General features: G+C 44.6%; 1 protein-coding gene and 1 non-coding gene across 4 annotated transcripts; both read left to right on the top strand.

The window, feature by feature from the left end:
• Window positions 1–20: 20 nt before the first annotated feature.
• LOC103189862 (solute carrier family 2, facilitated glucose transporter member 11) lies at window positions 21–19,846 on the top strand. 3 transcript variants are annotated; one of them, XM_007910397.2, is made up of 12 exons: window positions 21–69; window positions 1,539–1,637; window positions 2,611–2,771; window positions 3,429–3,553; window positions 4,628–4,757; window positions 5,413–5,561; window positions 6,366–6,553; window positions 8,135–8,245; window positions 9,749–9,850; window positions 17,891–17,966; window positions 18,388–18,515; window positions 19,283–19,846. In XM_007910397.2, the coding sequence occupies exons 2-12, from the start codon at window positions 1,560–1,562 to the stop codon at window positions 19,502–19,504; spliced, it is 1,470 nt and encodes a 489-aa protein (XP_007908588.1). In that variant the 5' UTR covers window positions 21–69; window positions 1,539–1,559; the 3' UTR covers window positions 19,505–19,846. The 3 variants fall into 3 exon arrangements, with proteins under 3 accessions (XP_007908588.1, XP_007908587.2, XP_042193120.1); XM_007910396.2 differs by lacking the exon at window positions 21–69 and having other exon boundaries at window positions 1,519–1,637; XM_042337186.1 differs by lacking the exons at window positions 21–69; window positions 1,539–1,637; window positions 2,611–2,771; window positions 3,429–3,553 and adding an exon at window positions 4,442–4,501.
• On the top strand, window positions 13,887–13,958 carry trnaa-agc. The gene has a single exon. It is a non-coding gene; the product is annotated as a tRNA-Ala (tRNA).

Below are 19,846 nucleotides of genomic sequence, written 5' to 3'. Positions count from 1 at the left end.
GGCTGGAGCCCACTGAGTGGAGGGAGCGGGCAGGTCTGTAATGGCACACTTCATAACATATGAAATGGGGTGAGTGTGTATTGATAGGCAAATGCGGCAGCACAATTGCGTACAGCAATGGCTCACAAACAGTCATGAAACAAGTCACCAATTTCATTAGTCAGCATTTCATCTGGCAATCTATGTCCAAAGCCTATTGATCCTTTATTTGTCTCGGAGATGTCAAATGACTATTACTTAGTTGGATATGATGTTACCTACCAAAACCAAGCCGTTTTTTCATGATCAGTGTTTATACAGCATATCGAAATGCTCACTTAACATATTCTCGATAATAAATTTTCCCACTACTTGTCTGGGTTGTAATAAATTGGTTTGTCCCCCTCTCCTAATATCAGTCACACGCCTTTCATTCCCATTCAGTCCTCACTGTTAAGCTGCCAATAGTACGAATCCGAAAGAGTGGAATTGTCCAAGAATTTAGCAATTTTGTACTTAGTGAATTCACAGAATCTCAGAGGTTTTTCTTTTTATTTTACTTAGCTGTATAATTCTCAAAAAGAATAGTACAGAATTTAATGTGTTTAATCTTTAATCCTCTACTCCTGGTTAATTAAAACACATCAACTGCTTAAATAGTTTTTGGCATTGCTAACCTGGATTCTTGCCGAAGGCTTTCTTCATTTTGAACCACAGAGTAATCAATCACTTGCTCGGTCTCTTGTGAAACCTGAGTAAGAAATTATCTCTTGTCAAATTTTCTTTTCGAAGGAATTATTAATTGAAAATGGGTAAACACTGCCACTTCACATTCTGTTCCCTGAGTGAAACCAATGATAACCTGACGATATCCATAGCTCATGCCCTCCCACTCCCTTCCCATCCCTTGATTATTAACCAGCACAGCACAACCCAACAACCAAGGTGCCTGTGCGGGTCAGAGAGAATGGTGTTCATGTAAGAAAGAACTTGATATTCTCTGACATGTTAGTTTGATTACGACCACTGGATGAAAAGAGAAAAACTTCTATGCTTGCTGCATTCCACAAGTTAAGATGGGTCGGTACTACTGCCTTTGCAGGAAAACACAGCAGCCAATTTGCACACAACAATGTCCCACAAACAGCCATGAAGTGAATGATCAGTTTTATCTGTTGGCCAGGACACTGGGGGAAAGACACTTCTCTGTGCAGGTGTCAGCCTGGCACACTGGACAGCACTCTCACCTCTGAGCCAGAAGGTTTTGGGTTCAAGCCCCACATTCACTAGATAACATTTCCCCATATAAAGTTCCCCATGAAACAACATTTCAGTCAATTTGAACACAGGAATGTCACCCCGAAAACAGCCGTGAAGTGAATGACCAATTTTATCTGGGAGATTGTAATCTACGACACTGGAAGAAACTCTTGTTTCTTCTCAGGTGTGAGATGGGATCTTTAACATCCACCTGAACAGACAGATGGAATCTCAGTTTGACATCTCATCCAAAGCACAGATTGTTGAGTTTCTGAATGCTGACACTTTTCTTCACTCAGTTACATCTGAAGATTCTTTTGATGCTGATCTTCGTGTCGGGGTTGGGAGGAACTCTCCAGCACGGATTGAATATGTCTCTCGTTAATGCACCATCAGCCGTGAGCAACATATCTCTACTTTATGTTTATCCATTATTATGAATAATAATCATTATTATCTATTATCGACGTGTTAAGAAAAACCTTGGGAGTACATTTTTAGCATTTGTAAATTGCCTGTGATGTGGGACTAAAATGCTTTTACCATTGAACAGTTGGATCAAAGGTACCAATGATTAACTTCCTATCATCTCCCGTCCTTTAGTGAAGGTGCTGACTGATGTCGGAGGCTAAGCTGCCATCCAGTCATTCATCAAGTGTTTCATGTTTGAGCCCAGACAATGATTGCTGGTGTGTTGTGTCACCATGTGGGGAATCACAGCTGTATCCAAACCTGCCTTTCTTGCTGTCCACACACATGCACTTTCCGTGAGCTGACAACCCAGGATGTTTTTTTTTACCTCTCTCACTCAGGGATGCTGAGGCCAATCGCTCTCTGCTACTGGCCTGACTAAATTACATAGAATGAATAGATTGTACAGCAAGGAAACAGGCCTTTCGGCACTTAGTGTTTATACTCCACATGAGCCTCCACCTCTCCTCATCCCCTCTCCCTTATGGTTTCCTCTTATCCTTTCTGCTTCAACAACAGCTTCTCATAGCTTCTTCTATATTGTCACCAACCTCTGCATAAGGAACTCCTTCTGAACTCCCCTATCTTAGTTTACGCTGTCTTGTTTTGGATTTGACAGCAAGCGGAAACTGCCTATGGCATGGCCACCGATTGAGCCCTTTCATAATTTTGAACACCTCTATTGGATAAGATCAGGTAATTCGACACAGACTTGTGAATGAAACCTAGGGCCTTCCTCCTCTATATTACTCACTTAACCATTGGCACATTGCATGCTTAGTGCTATGCATTGGGGATTCATTAGAAGCAGGTAAATGCTAAGATTGTCACAAATAGAAGGGGTTTAAACCTGAACAGCGACAGAAAGAACATCTCAATGTTTATATTCTGCAATTTCAGTACATCAAGTGTTTTATCAATGAGACTTGGAGGGAGCGATACGAGACAGTGATTGGAGAGAATAAGGTGAAAATGATCTGGTCAGTCATTGTATCTATTTATTCGATCGGCGGATTGATAGGAGCTCTGATCGCTGGACACCTCTCAGTAAAATATGGAAGGTAGGAACACAAGAATATGGTCCTTTTCCCCCCTATTCCCAGAACCCCAATCAGGCACCATTTAAACCTCATGTTTCATGAATAAATTGGAGAACAACAACTTGCATTTATATAGCTCTCTTCAAGTGGGACAGCGTGGCAGAGCACGTAAGTGGCGGAGCCTGATGCTGAGCTGGAGGGAGGGAGGAGGTGACCGTGAGCACGGTCAAAGATGAAGGTCTTCAGTCGTGATCTAAAAGAGGGGAAGGAGGGTCAAGGTGGAGTGATTGGGGGAGAGCGTTCTAAAGCTTCGGGGTGTAGTGGATAAAAGTGCAACCGCTGATGGTGAAGCGGAGGGGACGAGGGACAAGCAAGAGGCCAGAGCCAGCCCAACAGAAGGAGAAGGTAGTGGAGTGGGGAGAGAGGAGATCAGAAAGGTAGGAAAGTGCCAGGGCCTAAAGGGATTTGTAGCCGAGTGAGAGGATATTGAAATAAATGAAAGCAGGTGTTTTGCACCCGATATGCAAGACATTGTTAATTGGTTGGACTGCCTGCTCGCTGGGAGCTGTGCTCACTCTGCGTGAGTGTGAGACATCCCAGGCTCTGATTTTGAAGATTGATGAAAAGCCATTCTGCTCGATGAACCCTTTCAAACCAAACCGATGCCTTGTGTTCCAGGAAGAACTCGCTGATATTCAGCAACTTTTTGACCCTCGTGGCTGCTGTGTTTGTGGGGTTCAGTAGGATGGCCAAATCGTTCGAGATGATCTTGATGGCAAGGTTCCTGTACGGAATACAAGGAGGTACTGCGAATGAGAATGAATCGGGTGTTAGTTGATTGGCAGATCGCTTTCCCGGGGGGAATAATCCCTCCAAAAAAACAAAAAACATTTGGTCACTTGATCCACGACTGTTTGTTTGTGAGACACTGCTGTAGGTAATTAACTGCTGACGTGATAAGGCTATATCAAATGCAAGGATTATTATTATTTTTTTAATAAGGTAACTTAATTCTGCTGAATTGATGTTGTGACCAGATAAAGTTAGTCACTCACTTCACGGCTGTTTATGGAATATTGATATGCTCAATTTGATAGTCCTGTTTGCCCACAAAATACAGAGTCACACCACTTTCTAGTATATCCTGCAAAACACTTTGATACGTCTCGATGACGAGGTCTCCGTATATGTTCTACACCCATTTGACCCCTAAAATAGACCCTAATAGACCCTTATCAGAACTTTCTCTCATGGTTTGAGCCTTATCGTGGGTTTTGATATAACTTCAGCTGCAGCTGGAAAATATGCTTTTCCCGTTCACTCACTGTTCAGCTTTGCTTTTGTTTCCCACTTGTCAAGGCTACTCTAGAGCTTCTGGCGTAAGTCCTCTTTTTTCGCCAGTGGCTTTGCTGTCCAGTGTCCATTTCATTTATTATCCAGGTCGATCTTGTCTCCTCTCTTGGTTCCGTTCGCTTTCCTTTCTGGAGTAGGCGTCACACACCTGCTGAGACTCAAGCCATTGATTGTTAAAGAGGCAAAGACTTGTTTGCCCAGTGTTCACATCATTACCAGTTGAACCATAATTTCTCCCAGTCAAGAGCATTGATTAATGGATCAAGTTGCCAGAAAGGACAGTTAAGGCCAGGACACCGGATTCATTAGAAAAACGGCTTGAAGTTGTGATGGAAGGCAGCACCCAGTGATGGATTGAGTGACCAGATTCTTTTTTGATCAAAACTGGTACAGGAAGTGTGAGGCTCATATTTTTAAGTCTTTCATAATTTAAACGCTCTGAGACGCCGTCCGGCGAGGAGGGCGCTATATAAATCCAAGTTGTTGTTGTTGTTGCTTATTTACCGAGCTTCTTGTGTTTAAAGGGATTGGCCTACACGTCCACAGCATCTACATAATGGAATGTTCACCAAAGAAACTTCGAGGGGTTGTGACTCTGAGTATCGCAATATCCATTTCCATTGGTAAATGCACCGGACAGATAATGGGACTCAAGTAAGTCTCTTTGCAAAGCAGTAAAGCAATCATAGGCGTAAAATTAATTTCTTGCGTGCTGCGTGAGAGGGGCCTGGCATAGAACCTCTTTATGTCACACAGGAGAAATTCTTTGTGAAGCCCACCGAGGAATGGGGGTGGAGGGGTGTGGGTATTGAGAAACAGTAGTAATTGTAGAGACATCTCATCCGTAATATTCAGGATTATAATGTAGCCGTTCTCTTGGAGATGTTAATATATCGGAACGATTTACTCGCTTAAGAAACGACTCCAAATATGATCCTATTATTAATTATTATGATAATATTAGTTATCATTATATTGTTTATAAACCAACTATTTAAATGAATAAAAGTGAACATTAAATAATTTGAATAGATACAAATTTGGATTTTTTTTTTTGGCTTGCAGCATTTTAAATTTAAAGCCTGTTTGTGGGACGTCGCTGTGCTCAATTGGCTGCCGCGTTTCGCCCAGAAAATACACAGTCACTCCACTTTACAGTCTATTGTGTGAAACACCTTGAGACGTCTCAATGATGTGATGAGGCGCTATATCAACTGCAAGGATCATTATTACTATTATTATTAAGCTAACAGTTTAGAATGAGTGTCTCAGATCTGTGTGTGATAAGCTACTCTTTTTCTTTCCCCAGAGAAATATTAGGCAGCGAAAGTACCTGGCCTTTACTGTTGGCCTTCAATGCCATACCTGCCTTTATGCAGCTTGTTATCCTGCCCTGGTTTCCAGAAAGCCCTCGCTACCTCATGATTGACAAAGGAAACAGAACCTCATCCATCAACGGCAAGTGACAACAGTTTATCTCACAGAGGACAATTTCTCTAGAAATGAGGGATCATTCTCTGAACGCAAGAATGCAGTATTTCCTGAGCTTAGTGTGTGAGTAGATCATCCCCTCCATTCCTCAGTCCCAAAATATGGTGGAGATGTGTGTCAGCCTGCCTCAGTTGAGAGCATTTTCACCTCTGAGTCATAAGGTTGTGGGTTCATGCCTCACATCGGAGCTTGAGCTCATATAGTTCACGCTGGCACTCCAGCGCAGTGCTGGCGTTGCCGTCCTTCGGATGACGCATTAAATCGAGCTCCTGTCTGCCTGTTTAGGTGGATGTTAAAGATCTCAAGCCAATACTCGGAAAGAGAAGGGGGTTGCTTCACCTCGCTTCCTCCTTTGCCTCCTGCAAGGCTGGTCTCAAGATCCTCCTCTTCGATCGTGCCTTCAGTCACCCTCCCACCTTTCTGCCTTCCCTCACCGCTACCCCACCCCTCCCCCATGCTCAGGTTCTGACCCCTGACTGTCCAGCGCTTTGGGATGACCTCCCGACGTGAAAGGTGCTCTATAAATGTAATTTTGTTGTTGTTTCCCCCGGCGTCCCACAAAATAAAATTGGTTACTCACTTCATGGCTGTTTGTTTGACATCGCTGTGCACAATTGGGCTGCGGCATTCGTCTACAAATACACAGTCACTCCACTTTACAGTAAATCCTTTGGTCCTGAGCTCAGTCGAAACACTGACCGCATCTTACAGCAAAGTTTCCTCAGAAGTTAAAGTGATGTGTTCCTTGCCTCCTTTCTGTTTTACTCACAGCCCTGCAGAGACTGTGGGGAAAGCGTGATTTTAGCCAGGAGGTTGAGGACATGCAGGCAGAACGAGATGCAATAAACAATGGGAAGGCGAGGAGTGTTTTCGAGCTGTGCAAAGACCGATCTGTACGTTGCCAGCTTATCATCAACCTGATGATTTCGTTGTTTCTGCAGCTAAGTGGCATCAACGCCGTAAGTACAATGTTATAAATAACTGTTACAGTAATATGTGTAATAGCTGTAAGTTATAATCTGTGTTAGTCAGCGGACAAATATGATGAATTACTCCTTCTGTCAATGACTGTAACTTGCTGTAACTTTTCACTTTCCACTTGTGTGTACAGTTTACAGTCAGGGTTACCATTAACAAGTATGATGACTGGCTCAGTCGGTAGCACTCTCACCTCTGAGTCCGAAGGTCGTAGGTTCAAGCCCCACGTCGGGGACTTGGAAATCACATACAGTTTATGGTGATACTGAAATGCAGTGCTTGGGGAGTGGGGATGACACCCAACTCTACCTTTCCTCCTCTACTCTCAACTCCACGACCACTGATGTCCTGACAGCTGTCTGTCCGACATTGAGTCCTGGATGAGAGACAACTTTCTTCAGCTCAACGTGCGAAAAACCGAGGCCCTCCTGATTGGCGCACGTCAGCGCCTCCGCACCTCAGGCGCTGACACCATCAGCATCCAAGGCTGCACTCTCCACCTCGCAAAGCCAGTCAGGAACCTCGGTGTTCTGTTCGACCCTGAGCTGTCCTTTCTCCCTCACATCCGCACCACAACTGGCACCGCCTTCCATCACCTCCGGAACATCGCCAGACTATGGCATACCTCACCCCTCACGCCGCTGAAACCCTGGTTCACGCCTTTGTCACCTCAAGGCTGGACTATGGGAACTCTCTCCTCGCCGGCCTTCCCGCCACCTCCCTCCACACTGCAGGTCATTCAGAACTCTGCAGCTCGTGTACTGTCCCGCACCAGACTCCGGGACCACATCACTCCCACCCTCGCTCGCCTCCACTGGCTCCCCATCCCCCAGAGGATCGAATTCAAGATCCTCATCCTCACCTACAAGGCCATTCACGGCCTCGCTCCCTCCTACCTCTCCAACCTACTATCCCCCTACCTACCTGCCCGTACCCTCCGTTCCTCCGGCTCCGGTCTGCTCCACGTCCCCCGCCCCAATCGCCCTACCATCGGTGGCGGGCCTTCAGCCTCTCAGCCCCGAGGCTCTGGAACTCCTATCCCCCAGTGCCTTCGCCGCCTCCTCCCTTCCTCCTTCAAGGCCGGTCTCAAAACCTTTCTCTTTGACCGAGCCTTCAGCTCCCCTCTCGACTCTCTTCCCCCTCCTCGCTCCCTCCCTTCCCTCCCCTCACCCTGACCATTCCCCCTCCTCGCTCCCTCCCTTCCCTCCCCCTCACCCTGACCATTTCCCCCCTGCTCGGGTCATGACCCAACTGTGCAGCACCTTGGGACGTCCTCCTGACGTGAAAGGCGCTTTATAAATGGAATCTTGTTGTTGTTGTTGTTGCTGTGTTGCTGGACGTCCGCTCTTTCGGATGAAACATTAAATCGAGACTCCATCTGTCCCTGTAATAATAATGGATTAAAGCTTTATTCTTGCCTGAAATTACTAAGATGTTAAAAGGAAATTTGGGCATTGAATATTGTTCCTAATTATTTAACACAATGTGACTGTATGGTGGCTTAGCTTTCAAACCTAATATTTTTAATCTCAAAATACCCGTGACCGTTTCCTGTTTTTCAGATCTATTTTTATGCCTTTGATATTTTCTACGCAGTAGGAATACCCAAAGGAATAATACCATATGTGTCTATTGGAACTGGACTGACTGAAATGTTCACCCTCATACTATGTGTAGGTACCAATCTGAACCAGATAACTGAAGTAAGAATGATGAGAAACAGTGCAAATCATTAATGTGAATCTAGGTTCACCCACAAAATGCACAGTCACTACACTTTGAAGCGCTCGAGACGTCCTTCTGATGTGAAAGGCGTTGTAACTAATGCAAGGATTATTGTGTCTGACAGCTCCTAAGATCAAAAGCAAACTCGTTTGAATTAATGACGTGGCTTACCGATGCCTAGACACAGGGCCAGTTGCAGTGTTGAGTATGATTGGCCAAATTTGAAGAAAATGTGGATAATTATTGAAGTTCAAGGGCTGAGGTATAAACTGACACGTCTAAATTTCCATGTTCGTTGATGGGCCAGACAGGTTCAGTCAACCATCAGCAGTGTCTTGGATTACTGTGCACCTTCCTGGCTTAGACACCCATGTCTGACCGGAGACAAGGAGGCACCAGGGAAGACCTTGAACCCGGCCCCAGATAGATCCCATGTAAAGATAAAGTATTCATACTGAGCTGTGGTGCCCACCGGGAAGCTTGCAGGGAGTTCCTGGTCCCTTCCATCCACCCTAATGAGGGCTCAGAGCTCCGCTTGTCAAACGACCAACTGGTAACCCAACTCCTTGGGGGGGGGGGAGGTAAGTGGGATCTCCTTGGAACTGAACTGGCTCCAAGGTGACATGCCTGGCAATGGAATGTTGGAATAGACCCACCCCTCTGTGGCGGTCTTGGTAGTCTGGTTCCTGAGATAGGCAGGTCCACATTCCAGGGCACTGCTGATGGCAGCACAGCCCAGCCTGGCTCATTGGCAGGACTTGGAAGGGCAGACCAGTCACTGGGGGCAGAGAATCCTCCCATTCAACTCCCGTTATCCCTGCAATGATTGGGCCCTCCATTGTCAGACATGACTTGTGTGTCAACCTGGTAGCACTCGCGCCTCTGAGTCAGAAGGTCGTGGGTTCAAGTCCCATGTCAGGACTTGGAATCACAAGATCTGAGATGACACTCCAATGTGGTGCTTGGGAGTGTGTTGATTGTTGGAGATGTCATCCTTCGGATGAGACGTTAAAAACCAAGGTCCCATCTGCCTGTTCTGGTGGATGTTACATGCACTATTTGAAAAGAGGAGGGATTTTCTCTCTCGCGGTGTCCTGGCCAACAATTCCCCAAATAAAATTGGTCACTCACTCCATGGCTGTTTGTGGGAAATTGCTGTGCACAACCGGATGCTGTGTTTCGCCCACAAAACACACGGTCACTATACTTGACAGTATATCCTATGAAGTGCTTTAAGAAGTCTCAGCGACGTGATAAGGAGTTATATCCAATGTAAGGATTATTAATATTATTGATGGAATGACTTTCAGTCTGCTACTTGTGGGCTCATTGATAGTCAGATACCTGAGCAGGTGGACTAGCTCTCCTGTGATACTATGTACTCTGCTAAGGCCAGAGTAAGTTGCTGTATTGCTCCTAACAGATTTATTTGTATGTATTTTGTTCAACAGGCTTGTCTTATCGAACGAGCTGGGAGAAAGGTTCTGCTATGGGGAGGATTTGCTTTCATGACTATTTGGACGGGGCTGTTGACAATCAGTCTATCTCTGCAGGTGAGGAGCAACTGGATGTGGGGAAAGAAAGGGAAAGAATCTTCTAGTAATTCATAATGTTATAATAACTAACAATAGTTACTTAACAGTCACTGAAATCTGTATGAGTTACTACCTCTTGTTGAGAGTTCCTCTTGTCATTCTAAATCTCCATCCAGTTAATGAAACTTTGAAGAGTTTGTGAATTGAACTGCGGTAACATCAGACCTCAGTGCAGCAGCAATAAACAGCAACAACAAATTGCATTCATATAGGGCCTTTCACGTCGGGAGGACGTCCCAAGGCACAGGACAATCAGGGGTTTGCACCCGAGCTGCGGGTTGGGATTAGAGAGAGAGTGAAGGGCAAGGGGGTGTGGCGGAGATAAGATGACCGAAGATACGATCGAAAAATAAGGTCTTGAGATGGGCCTTGAAGGAGGCAAGGGAGGTGGGCAAGGTGGTGGGGCTCCAGGATGGAGTTCCAGAGGTTGGGGGCAGAGAGGCTGAAGGCCCGAGGGCAGATAGGTAGGGCAGGGGACATGAAGCAGGCCAATGCCTGTCGAACGGAGGGAGCGGACAGATTGGTGAAGCACTGTGCATGGTGCAGCTTTGAAATGTAAAGAGTGACTTTAGGGCTTTTACCTCTTAGGCCATCAGGGAAAGTTTCAGAAACATCAGTGTTTATCGCTAACTCCCCAGTTATATTTTTCAGCACGAATGAGATTTATTTTTAGTTTTACTGGGATTCACCTTGGGCTCTTGTAGCAATTGTACAAAATCTACAGCGAGCAGTTACAAGAGTTGAGAATCGTATAAATCATTCAAGCCCGAAAGCGATCAGTTTTAATCATCTGTAGGACATGAGATGCATTAACTTCTGGCTGATTACATCAGTGGATGAGCTTTTAGCCACTTTGCTCCCGCTCTCTTCAAATAGTGTTAAGAGATCTTTAACAGGCTTTACCATCTCCTGTAGTTCCAGCGGAGTCCTGTAGCTCAGTGGTTAGAGCGCTCACCTCGCAAGCGAGAGACCTGGGTTTGATTCCCAGGCAAGGTGAAATGTTGGGCAAGTTTCCTTACTCCACACGCCTCTGCTTACCTAGCAGTGAGGAGGAACCCAGGTGTTAGTCGATTGGTGGATTGCTTTTGCGGGAATAATAATCCCTCAAAAAACCAATAATAATTTGGTCACTCAATGCATGACTGCTGTGCCACGTTTCACCCACAAATATATAGTCAGAAGTGCTCCCAACACAGAGTATTGTAGTGTCAGCTTAGACTATGAGATCAAAGTCCCAACATGGGGCTTAAACTACTAAATTCTGACTCAGAGGTGAAAGTGCTACCAAATGAGCCAGTCTGACATTTAAATTGGCAGAGTTGAAGCGAGTGGGTGGAGAGTCGAAATGCAGGAAATCACAGTGGATAGAGACATTTAAAATCTAGAACCAGGATCTTAAGGTCAAACCACTGGGCAACAGAGAGCCATTGGAGTTGGTGAGGATGGGGGTGATGGGCTGGCGGAGCCTGGGAAAGGTTAAGGTTACAGGTTGTGAAGCTTTTGATGATCTACAACATGTAGAGGGTTGATGGTAAGGGTGTAATGTATGGCCCTGGTAATGGTGTGGGATGTTTGGGCACTACTGCTGCTGATCTTGTTGGTATTGACTCTGTTGGTGTTGGCTCTGTTGGTGCCTTGTCTGTTCATATTGACTCTGTTGGGGTTAGCTCTGTTGGTGTTGTCTGGTTGGTGACTATTGACGTTTGGAGGAGGTCCCAAGGTGCTGGACCATCAGGGGTTTGCACCCAAACTGCAGGTTGGGATTAGAGAGGGGTTGGTGGAGGAGGGAAGATGACCGAAGCATGGTTGAAAAGGCAGGTCTTGAGACTGTTCTGTTGCTGTTGACTCTGTGGGAATGTTCAGGTTGAATCTGTTGGTACTGGCTTTTGTTGACTATCGGTGGGTGTTTGCTGCCCTTGTCCCAAACCAACATCTGCCATTGTTGTTTCAACAGCTTGGCAATGTTCTCTGCCCATCTCCCCCTTGTAGGCTGTTTCGATGTGAACTCCTCCTCTTGACACAACTCACCAACTTAAACTTTCTTTCCACTTCTGTGCCATCACCTCTGCCCGTTAGTGTCACACATGTATCTTGTTGATGTTTCAGTGGTGCTGGCTGTGTGAGAGAGGTGGTCTATTGACAGTGGCAGTTCAGGTGGTGGTAGACTATATTTGGTAACTAAAGCAGGAACCACCTGGATTTTCTCCTTGCTTTTCAGTTAATACAGCAGGACTTTAAGAAGAGGAGATATTGGAATTTATTACCCACGGGAGGCAAGAGGAAAACTTGAGTATGTAAAAATGATGGATTAGATTCTGGGCATGATAGCTAGCTATCTCCAAGCACAATCTATACACCAGAGGACATGATGTTTCAAAGATTGGATAATCATTTACAGTGCAGGTACACGATGTAAGACAGATTACTCTTTTTATTCACATTCAGTTCTTTCCACTAAAGAAAGGTCTTGAAGCCAAGGTAAGGCAGGGGAGCGTGATAGCTCCATTTCCGAGTGTTTACAGGTTGATATCATGTGTAGCGTCTGTTCATCCTTGACAGTCCCCTTGATGTGGAGATTACTGGCAGTGATTTAAGGTCTATCGGGAATGATTTATAAATATAGTAAAATAAAATCTTTGTTTCCCAAAGACTATTATTCTGTAATGCGGGTTATAGTGTGTTCTTTGTTGCAATAACCGAGAAAATCACTAAAGTAATGTCATGCATTTGGATAGATTTTCAAAGGGTTTTTTGATAAGGTATGCAAATAAGTAGCTTGCTATAATAACTATTAAAATGCTTGATTTGATATAACTTGATGTTGCACCTATATGAGGCTTCTCAAAGCCTTCCCATGATTTACTGTAAAGTGTAGTGTTCCGAGACACCACCTGGCATGAATAAATTGTTGTTGTAGTGACTGGAATTTTTTATACAAATACAGCAGTCAATTGTGCAGAGCAATGTCGCACAAATAGCCATGAATGACCAATTTTTTTTGTGCATTTATTGGCCAGGGCAATGGGCAAAATTTCTTTCCCTCCCTGTCAAACTAATGAATTAGTATTAATGAAAAGGTGGCATGGATGATGGAAACTTAATTAAAGAATGGTCAAAAGAGCATGGGACTCTGTGGTTGTTAGATAATAATAATAATCCTTACGTTTGATGCAGCGCCCTATCACGTCATTGAGACGTCTCAAAGCGCTTCACACGATACAGAATGTTATTCATAATGGCCTTCTTCTGTACTGTAAGTGTCAGTGGTTCTCTGGCAAAACATGTACTCAGCTTCCCCAAAGATCTACAGCAACAACAAAATTACATGGGTATATGGGTAAAGGCACTGCTTGGTGTATAGCAGTCAGCCTTACAGACCTCAATGTTGCATGCTCCATTCCTGACCAGTGCTGAGTTACCACATCTTAACTGGGTTTGGGGTAGGGATGGTACAGTTGACCTGAGTGACCCCAGGGCCAGAGAAGGAGGAAACCAGCCCGGGTTCGCTATCTCCAAGCTCTATTTGCGTGGCTATCTGTTGGGACTAGGGTTGGCATTAACTGTGAATTCCTCCCATGGTGGGGTGGCTTACAAAGGGGTGGGGGGGGAATTGGCAAAAACGCTCACATGTCCTGTTCTCCAACTCCAGTAATGAAGACTGTCAGCTTTCAATGGATTGGCACTAATAAATGAATGGCACCAGTGATTGGAATGGCATCATTGAATGGTCCTGTTAAATTGTCAGAATACTGAAATGTTTCTATTGAGCTGATCACCACCTTATGAGATGAGTGGTTGCACATCCCAATTGGAGTTCCAGGGATGACAGTCCCTGGCAAAAGGCTAACGTGCTGAGCGTATGAGCGAAACAATGAGAGGCTTAGCATGACTGGATAGATTCTGTTTGTTGTACCAAGATATGTGTGGTCTCTGTAAGATGTATATGTATACACCCACGAAATATACAGTCAATACACTTTACAGTATATATAGGAGTCCTGTAGCTCAATGGTTAGAGCACTCGCCTAGCAAGCGAGAGACCTGGGTTCGATTCCCGGCAGGGCAAAACCTTGGGAAAGTTTCCTTACTCCACACGCCTGCTAATAATCCCTCAAGAAAAAAAATAATGAAATTGGTCACTTCAATCCATGACTGTTTGTGGGGCACTGCTGTGCAGAATTGGCTGCCATGCTTCGCCGACAAATATACAGTCAATTCACTTTACGGTCTATTCTGTGAAGCGCTTTGAGACGTCGAGAAGACGTGATGAGGCGCTATATCAAATGCAAGGATTATTATTGTTATATTCTGTGAAGAGCTTTGAGACGTCTCGAAGAAGTGATAAGGCGCTATATGAAATCAAAAAGATTATTATGATTATTATTATTATAAGACCTGTGTAAAATCTGCAGGTGTGTATATACAATATAGTGTTGTAGACACTACACTGCTTTGTGAATGGTATATCTATTTTGTGAGTAAATGTCTGGATATACTCTCAATTCTTTAAATTGGGAAGTACAGATGTACATTAGGTAGATGTACCTGTGAGGCTTACCTTTGAGATATAGATATTCTCTTTTAGATGCAGGTAAATGGTGGAATATGTTGATGTCATTCTGGCTCAGTTGGGGGCATTCTTGCCACTAGGTCAGAGATTGGGGACTTTCAACTTAAAACCGAAGCTGACACTCCAGGGTATTGCTGGAAGAGCGCTGTATTGTCCTTTGGAACCTAAACCGAGGTCTCATCTGACTGATCTGATTGACGTTAATGATTCCAGGGCATTATCAGAAAAGAGAAGGGAGTTTCTCCCCAGTGTCCTGGCACACAACCCGCTCCCCCCCCCCCACCACCCAAGTAAAATGAGTCATTTATTTCATTGCTGTTTGTCGGATATTGCTGTGTGCAAATTGACTACCACATTTGCCTACAAATACACAGTCATTACACTTTACAGTAAATCCTTTGATCGACTGTGCATTTTGTGGGCGAAACGCAGCAGCCAGTTGCGCACAGCAACGACAACAACAGCAAATTTACATTTGTATAGCACCTATGTCCCACAGAAAGTGATGGAGTGAGTGACCAATTTTATTTGGGGATAGTGCCAAGGGATCTTTAACATCCACCTGAACAGGGAGACGGGACCTCGGTTTAATGTCTCATCCGAAGGACGATTGTGTTACAAATTCTAGACAGAATTGAGCTACTTATTTTGCAAATGAATCGACCGAAGGGCACGAGAGATAGAACAGCGAGAGATTTTTAAGCAATATTTGTTTGCTTTCTCCTTGAGGCAGGCCAGGTGGACTGCACCTGTTTTCCTGACCTGTACGTCCCTTCGTTCTTATGATGTTATCGGGAAAAACTTTTAATGGACGGGTCGATTGTTAAGCATTTGCCAAGTGCTACCTCTGCCCCCTGTTGGTTCACACGCTGTAGTACATGTTGCAAAAACCGAGGGCTGAGATGTTTGCATTTCAGATGAAACAAAGAAATAAATTAATTTCAGTTTTGCAAGAAAACAGCAGCGTCAGACACGTCGTTCAAGCTTTTGGCCAGTTTGAAAAGGAGTTTGACAGGAGAAGCCCTGGAATACATATATTCTTAGCTCCATCTATGACTGCATCAGGTTGCCAGGAAGGGTAGATGAAGCCAGGACACTGGATTCATTTAAAAAAACGAGCTTGACGCTGAGATGGGGCATTTAGGAAGGATGTGATCAGATGGGTTGAGAGGTCCTTCTTCTTCCTAAAACATCTTGTGATAATTCAAACATTGAACGCAAAATAATCAAATTGTTATCGTGTAGTTAAGTTGCCCTTCCAGGCAGAACACTTTCACTTTGATTTAAGTGTTTTCTTGCCTTTTAACTTTAATTCAGGATTGATTTTTATACATCTCAGTGAATGCTGAAACCTTTCCTGAACCTATAAACACCTACCGGCTCTCTACCAAACATTTGTTGGGAGAATGGCCCGGGTTCATATATGTTGGTTCTGTCACCTCGTTTCTTTGTCCTGTTTCTGTGCATCCATCAGTTTTGGAGGAGTTATTGCCATGTTGAAAAGTGTATTCTTTGAAGTTTCTTTCCGAGATGGTTGTGAAGTGAGTCACACAATGCCAGCCAGCACATTTATTAACCAATGGTAGTAGAGGCAGAGTCCACTGTGGGTTCAAAGAAGGAAATAGATAGGTATACGAAGAATAGTCTTGAGATCCTCCTTTGACCATGTCTTCGGTCACCCTCCTATCCCTACCCTCCTCACCTTCCTGATCCCAACCACCAGCTTGGGACCCTGATTGTCCAGTGCCTTGGGACGTCCTCCTGACTTGAAAGGCGCTACACAAATGTAATTTGTTTTTGTTGTTGATAGAAGTTTGAAGGGGAATGGGGATAGGGCGGGGCTGTGGGATTGACCAAATACCTTGTTCTGAGAACCTCTGCTAGATTCAGTGAGTCGAATGGGCTGTAAATTTCTATCATTCTATGATGTTTCTGTCTCCCTCCAACGCTTTGTTTCCAGAAGATGGTGACACATTCTTGGGTATAGTTCCACGTGCAGTGACAGTCTTCATTCAGCCAGTCATTCTACACGCTTCCGTCTAGACAGTGACGCCTTACTAATACTACTGACCAAAAATAGCAATGGTTTTCGCTGTCTTTATCGAGGGAAATCTAATTGCAGAGCACACAGCCAGCAATCAGTCACATGTCTAACTTTGTGCTGGAAATTAAATCAATTGGGAAGAGGTCAACAACAACAATAACAACTTGCATTTATATAGTGCCTTCACACCGGGCAGCGTTTCCGAGCGCTTAAAGGGACATTGAATGAGGGATATTGATTGTCATGGTTTGGCATTAAGATGGAAGTTCCCAGCATGATTTATGCTAGAATTGACCAATTTCCCATGATTTTTAATGGTCTCTATCAAGACTAGAACATTTCTGTCCTTTGGAAATAGCACCACCTAAAGGAGAGAGTGTCTTTCAGGGGTTGAAATGGAGCCTATGTTTTATTTAAAGCATTCTGTGCCCTGCGGCCCCAATGCAGTTCCTGCAAACACAACAGCGAGCCTGAAAACCATTCATTCGCCCTCCAATGTTTGATCGCAAAAATTTCAGGAATCGTTTAGCAAAATATATTCATCCAATTTTTCTCCATTGCTGATTTTTTTAAAAATTATTTTTCCATCTCCCATCTCCTCCTGACGTGAAAGGCGCTATACCAAATCCACAGATTGTTATGATTATGATATGACTTATTATTTCCTTTTTTTTACTTCGACCAGACACTTTCCAATAGCTCGCCCAAGTGGCTATTATACTCCTAGGAGCTTTGCAACTGGTCTGTTGACCTGAGGGAGACATCGTAGCTAAGGTCCAAGCTTTTCAGAATGGTCTTAGAAGGTGCAAAGCCTGGCTGATGTTTCCCTTCCTGACCCAGAGTAGCTGAGCACAACGATGAAATCCTAACTCTCTGGGTGAGATCAGCTAATTTAGCACAGACGAGATTTTGAACCTTAAATAATAATAATAATCCTTGCATTTGATACAGCGCTTTTCAAGTCTTCTAGACGTCCCAAAGCGCTTCACAGAATATACTGTAAAGTGAATTGACTGTATATTTGTGGGCGAACGCAGCAGCCAATTGCGCTCAGCATTGTCCCACAGACAGTCGTGGATTGAAAATGACCAATTTATTATTGGTTTTGGTTTTGGAGGAATTATTATTAGGAGTGTGGAGTAAGGAAACTTGCCCAAGGTTTCGCCCTCTGCCTGGAATTGAACTCAGGTCTCTCACTTGCAAAGCGAGTGCTCTAACCACTGAGCTACAGGACTCCACAACATCAATATCACAATATCAAATCTGTCTGGACATTATCCAGGCCATTAGGGTGTTTTCTCCAATAAAGGAGTGAAGGGGTTGAAGGCCAGTGTGAGGGCACTGTCATAGGGCATTGTTATCAATGTTATCTTTTGTCTTACAGAGTTTCCTCCACTGGGTGCCTTATTGTAGCTTATTCATCATCTTTGCTTACATCTTCAGCTATGCAATTGGCCCAGGTGAGTTAAACAGCAATAGATACCTTTTTCTCAAATTATTTGCCCCTAATTTAGATCATGCTTGACAGTCCTTTTCTGGTATTAGTGCTCTGGGACACTATCATGCGTGATGGGTCACTATATAAATGCAAGTTGTTGTTGTAATATACTCCTGTCGAAAGAGCGGACAAAATGGCAAATGTTATTTAATGCAGAGGAAGGAGAATAAAGAATGGGACTATAAACCAAACTGTATAGGAGTTAACCACAATTCAGTAACTTTCAGAATCAAATGGACTTACAGGTTGAGACGGATGGAATTTTGTGTCTTGTGAATATATGGGGGTATGAGGGAGGGAGAAAGAGAGAGAGAGCAGTCACAATACAAAATACAGTCCGAGTGAGATGTTTCCTGATTTAGCTTTTTTTTATTTCTTTGCAGGTGGAGTAACTATCATATTACCCACCGAAATATTCCTCCAATCAGACAGACCAGCGGGTTTTGTGATCAATGGCATACTCAACTGGTTCGGACTCTTCATTATTGGAATGTTTTTCTCATTCATCGTTGTAAGTAACTGAATCTTAAAAAAAACATTAGACTCATCCCCTCACGGCAACATTTTTCCTGGCGGCTTCTGTTTTCTGGTATGGAGTGCGCACCCTCTCCCCCAGATGGACACTCCCCAATCCCAGATTGTTTATAATTAATAATAATAGTCTTTGCATTTGACATAGCATCGTATCACATCTTCGAGACGTCTCAAAACGCTTCACAGACTATACTGTAAAGTGAATTGACTATTTTTTGTGGGAGAAACACGGCAGCCAATTGCGCACAGCAGAGTCCCACAAACAGTCGTGGATTGAAGTGACCAATTTTTTATTATTATTATGATTTTTGAAGGAATTATACCCCCGGAAAAGTAATTCGCCAATCAACTGACAACCGGGTTCCTACTTACTGCTAGGTAAACAGAGGCGTGGGGAATAAGGAAACTTGTGCAACTGGGAACTGAACCCAGGTCCTCTCGCTTGCGAGGCGAGTGTTCTAACCACTGAGCTACAGAACTCCACAGGACTGTTTAGGTGCAGAAGGGCACGTGCCAAAACAGAGGGGGTCTCCAGAGCGAGCATTGGGGTTACTACTGCATATTCAACCAGACCAAACGGGCAGCTTAACATGGCGAACACCGCTAGACATTCCTGCTTGACTAAAGTGGATTGACTGTGTAGTTTGGTGGGCAAAACGCGGCAGCCACCTTTTTATTTTATTTTACAATTTCAAATGCGAAGCGAGGAATTGTTTGAGTGCGTGTGTTTTTGTTGTCCTGCAGGAGAACCTGGGCTACCTGTGCTTCCTGATATTCTGTGGGATCTGTTTGCTGCTCACCGTCTTCTCGTACTTTGTTGTTCTGGAGACGATGGGGAAAACTCCGCTGGAGATCGCGGAGGAATTCAAAAGGCGAAACCTGTGGGAAAAGGTGCCGTTTGGCTTGTCAGCTAACAGGACCCTGCCACAGAACTCGGTGGAGATCATTATGTCAACCGCCTTCTAGGCCGCAGAGAGAATCCCGCTGACGCGAGGCTGGAATGGAATTGCCACCATGTCTTCGCGCTGCAGACTGCACTCTCTCGGTGATCGGGCAGCGCAGGGGCAGCTCTCTCTGCCGCTTCTTGTGTCACATTGTAATCCGCGTCACCCCAATGCTGCAGCCGGTGAATTAAAGGCAGCGTTGAGAGCAGATATGTTGGCCCTCACAGGTGGTTCTCACTGACGCAGGTGATAGAACCACCTCCTTTCCCAGTGTCCTCTCCTTTCCCCGTGTCCTCTCCTTTCCCCGTGTCCTCTCCTTTCCCTTCCCACCTTTCTGCTATCTCTTCCACCCTCTCTTTCCCTC

Source organism: Callorhinchus milii, unplaced genomic scaffold (assembly GCF_018977255.1).
Source record: "Callorhinchus milii isolate IMCB2004 unplaced genomic scaffold, IMCB_Cmil_1.0 Scaffold8, whole genome shotgun sequence".
Lineage (NCBI taxonomy): Eukaryota > Metazoa > Chordata > Chondrichthyes > Chimaeriformes > Callorhinchidae > Callorhinchus > Callorhinchus milii.
Note: the sequence above shows the minus strand (reverse complement) of the source record. Positions and strands in the feature narration are given on the sequence as shown.

Excerpts from the sequence above, each read along its gene's own strand:
- LOC103189862 (XM_007910397.2), top strand. The coding sequence starts at position 1,560 with ATGCTGATCTTCGTGTCGGGGTTGGGAGGAACTCTCCAGCACGGATTG. Across the intron at positions 1,638-2,610 it reads TCGTTAATGCACCATCAGCC|TACATCAAGTGTTTTATCAA; the intron begins GTGAGCAACATA and ends CTGCAATTTCAG. Across the intron at positions 5,562-6,365 it reads CAGAACCTCATCCATCAACG|CCCTGCAGAGACTGTGGGGA; the intron begins GCAAGTGACAAC and ends TTTTACTCACAG.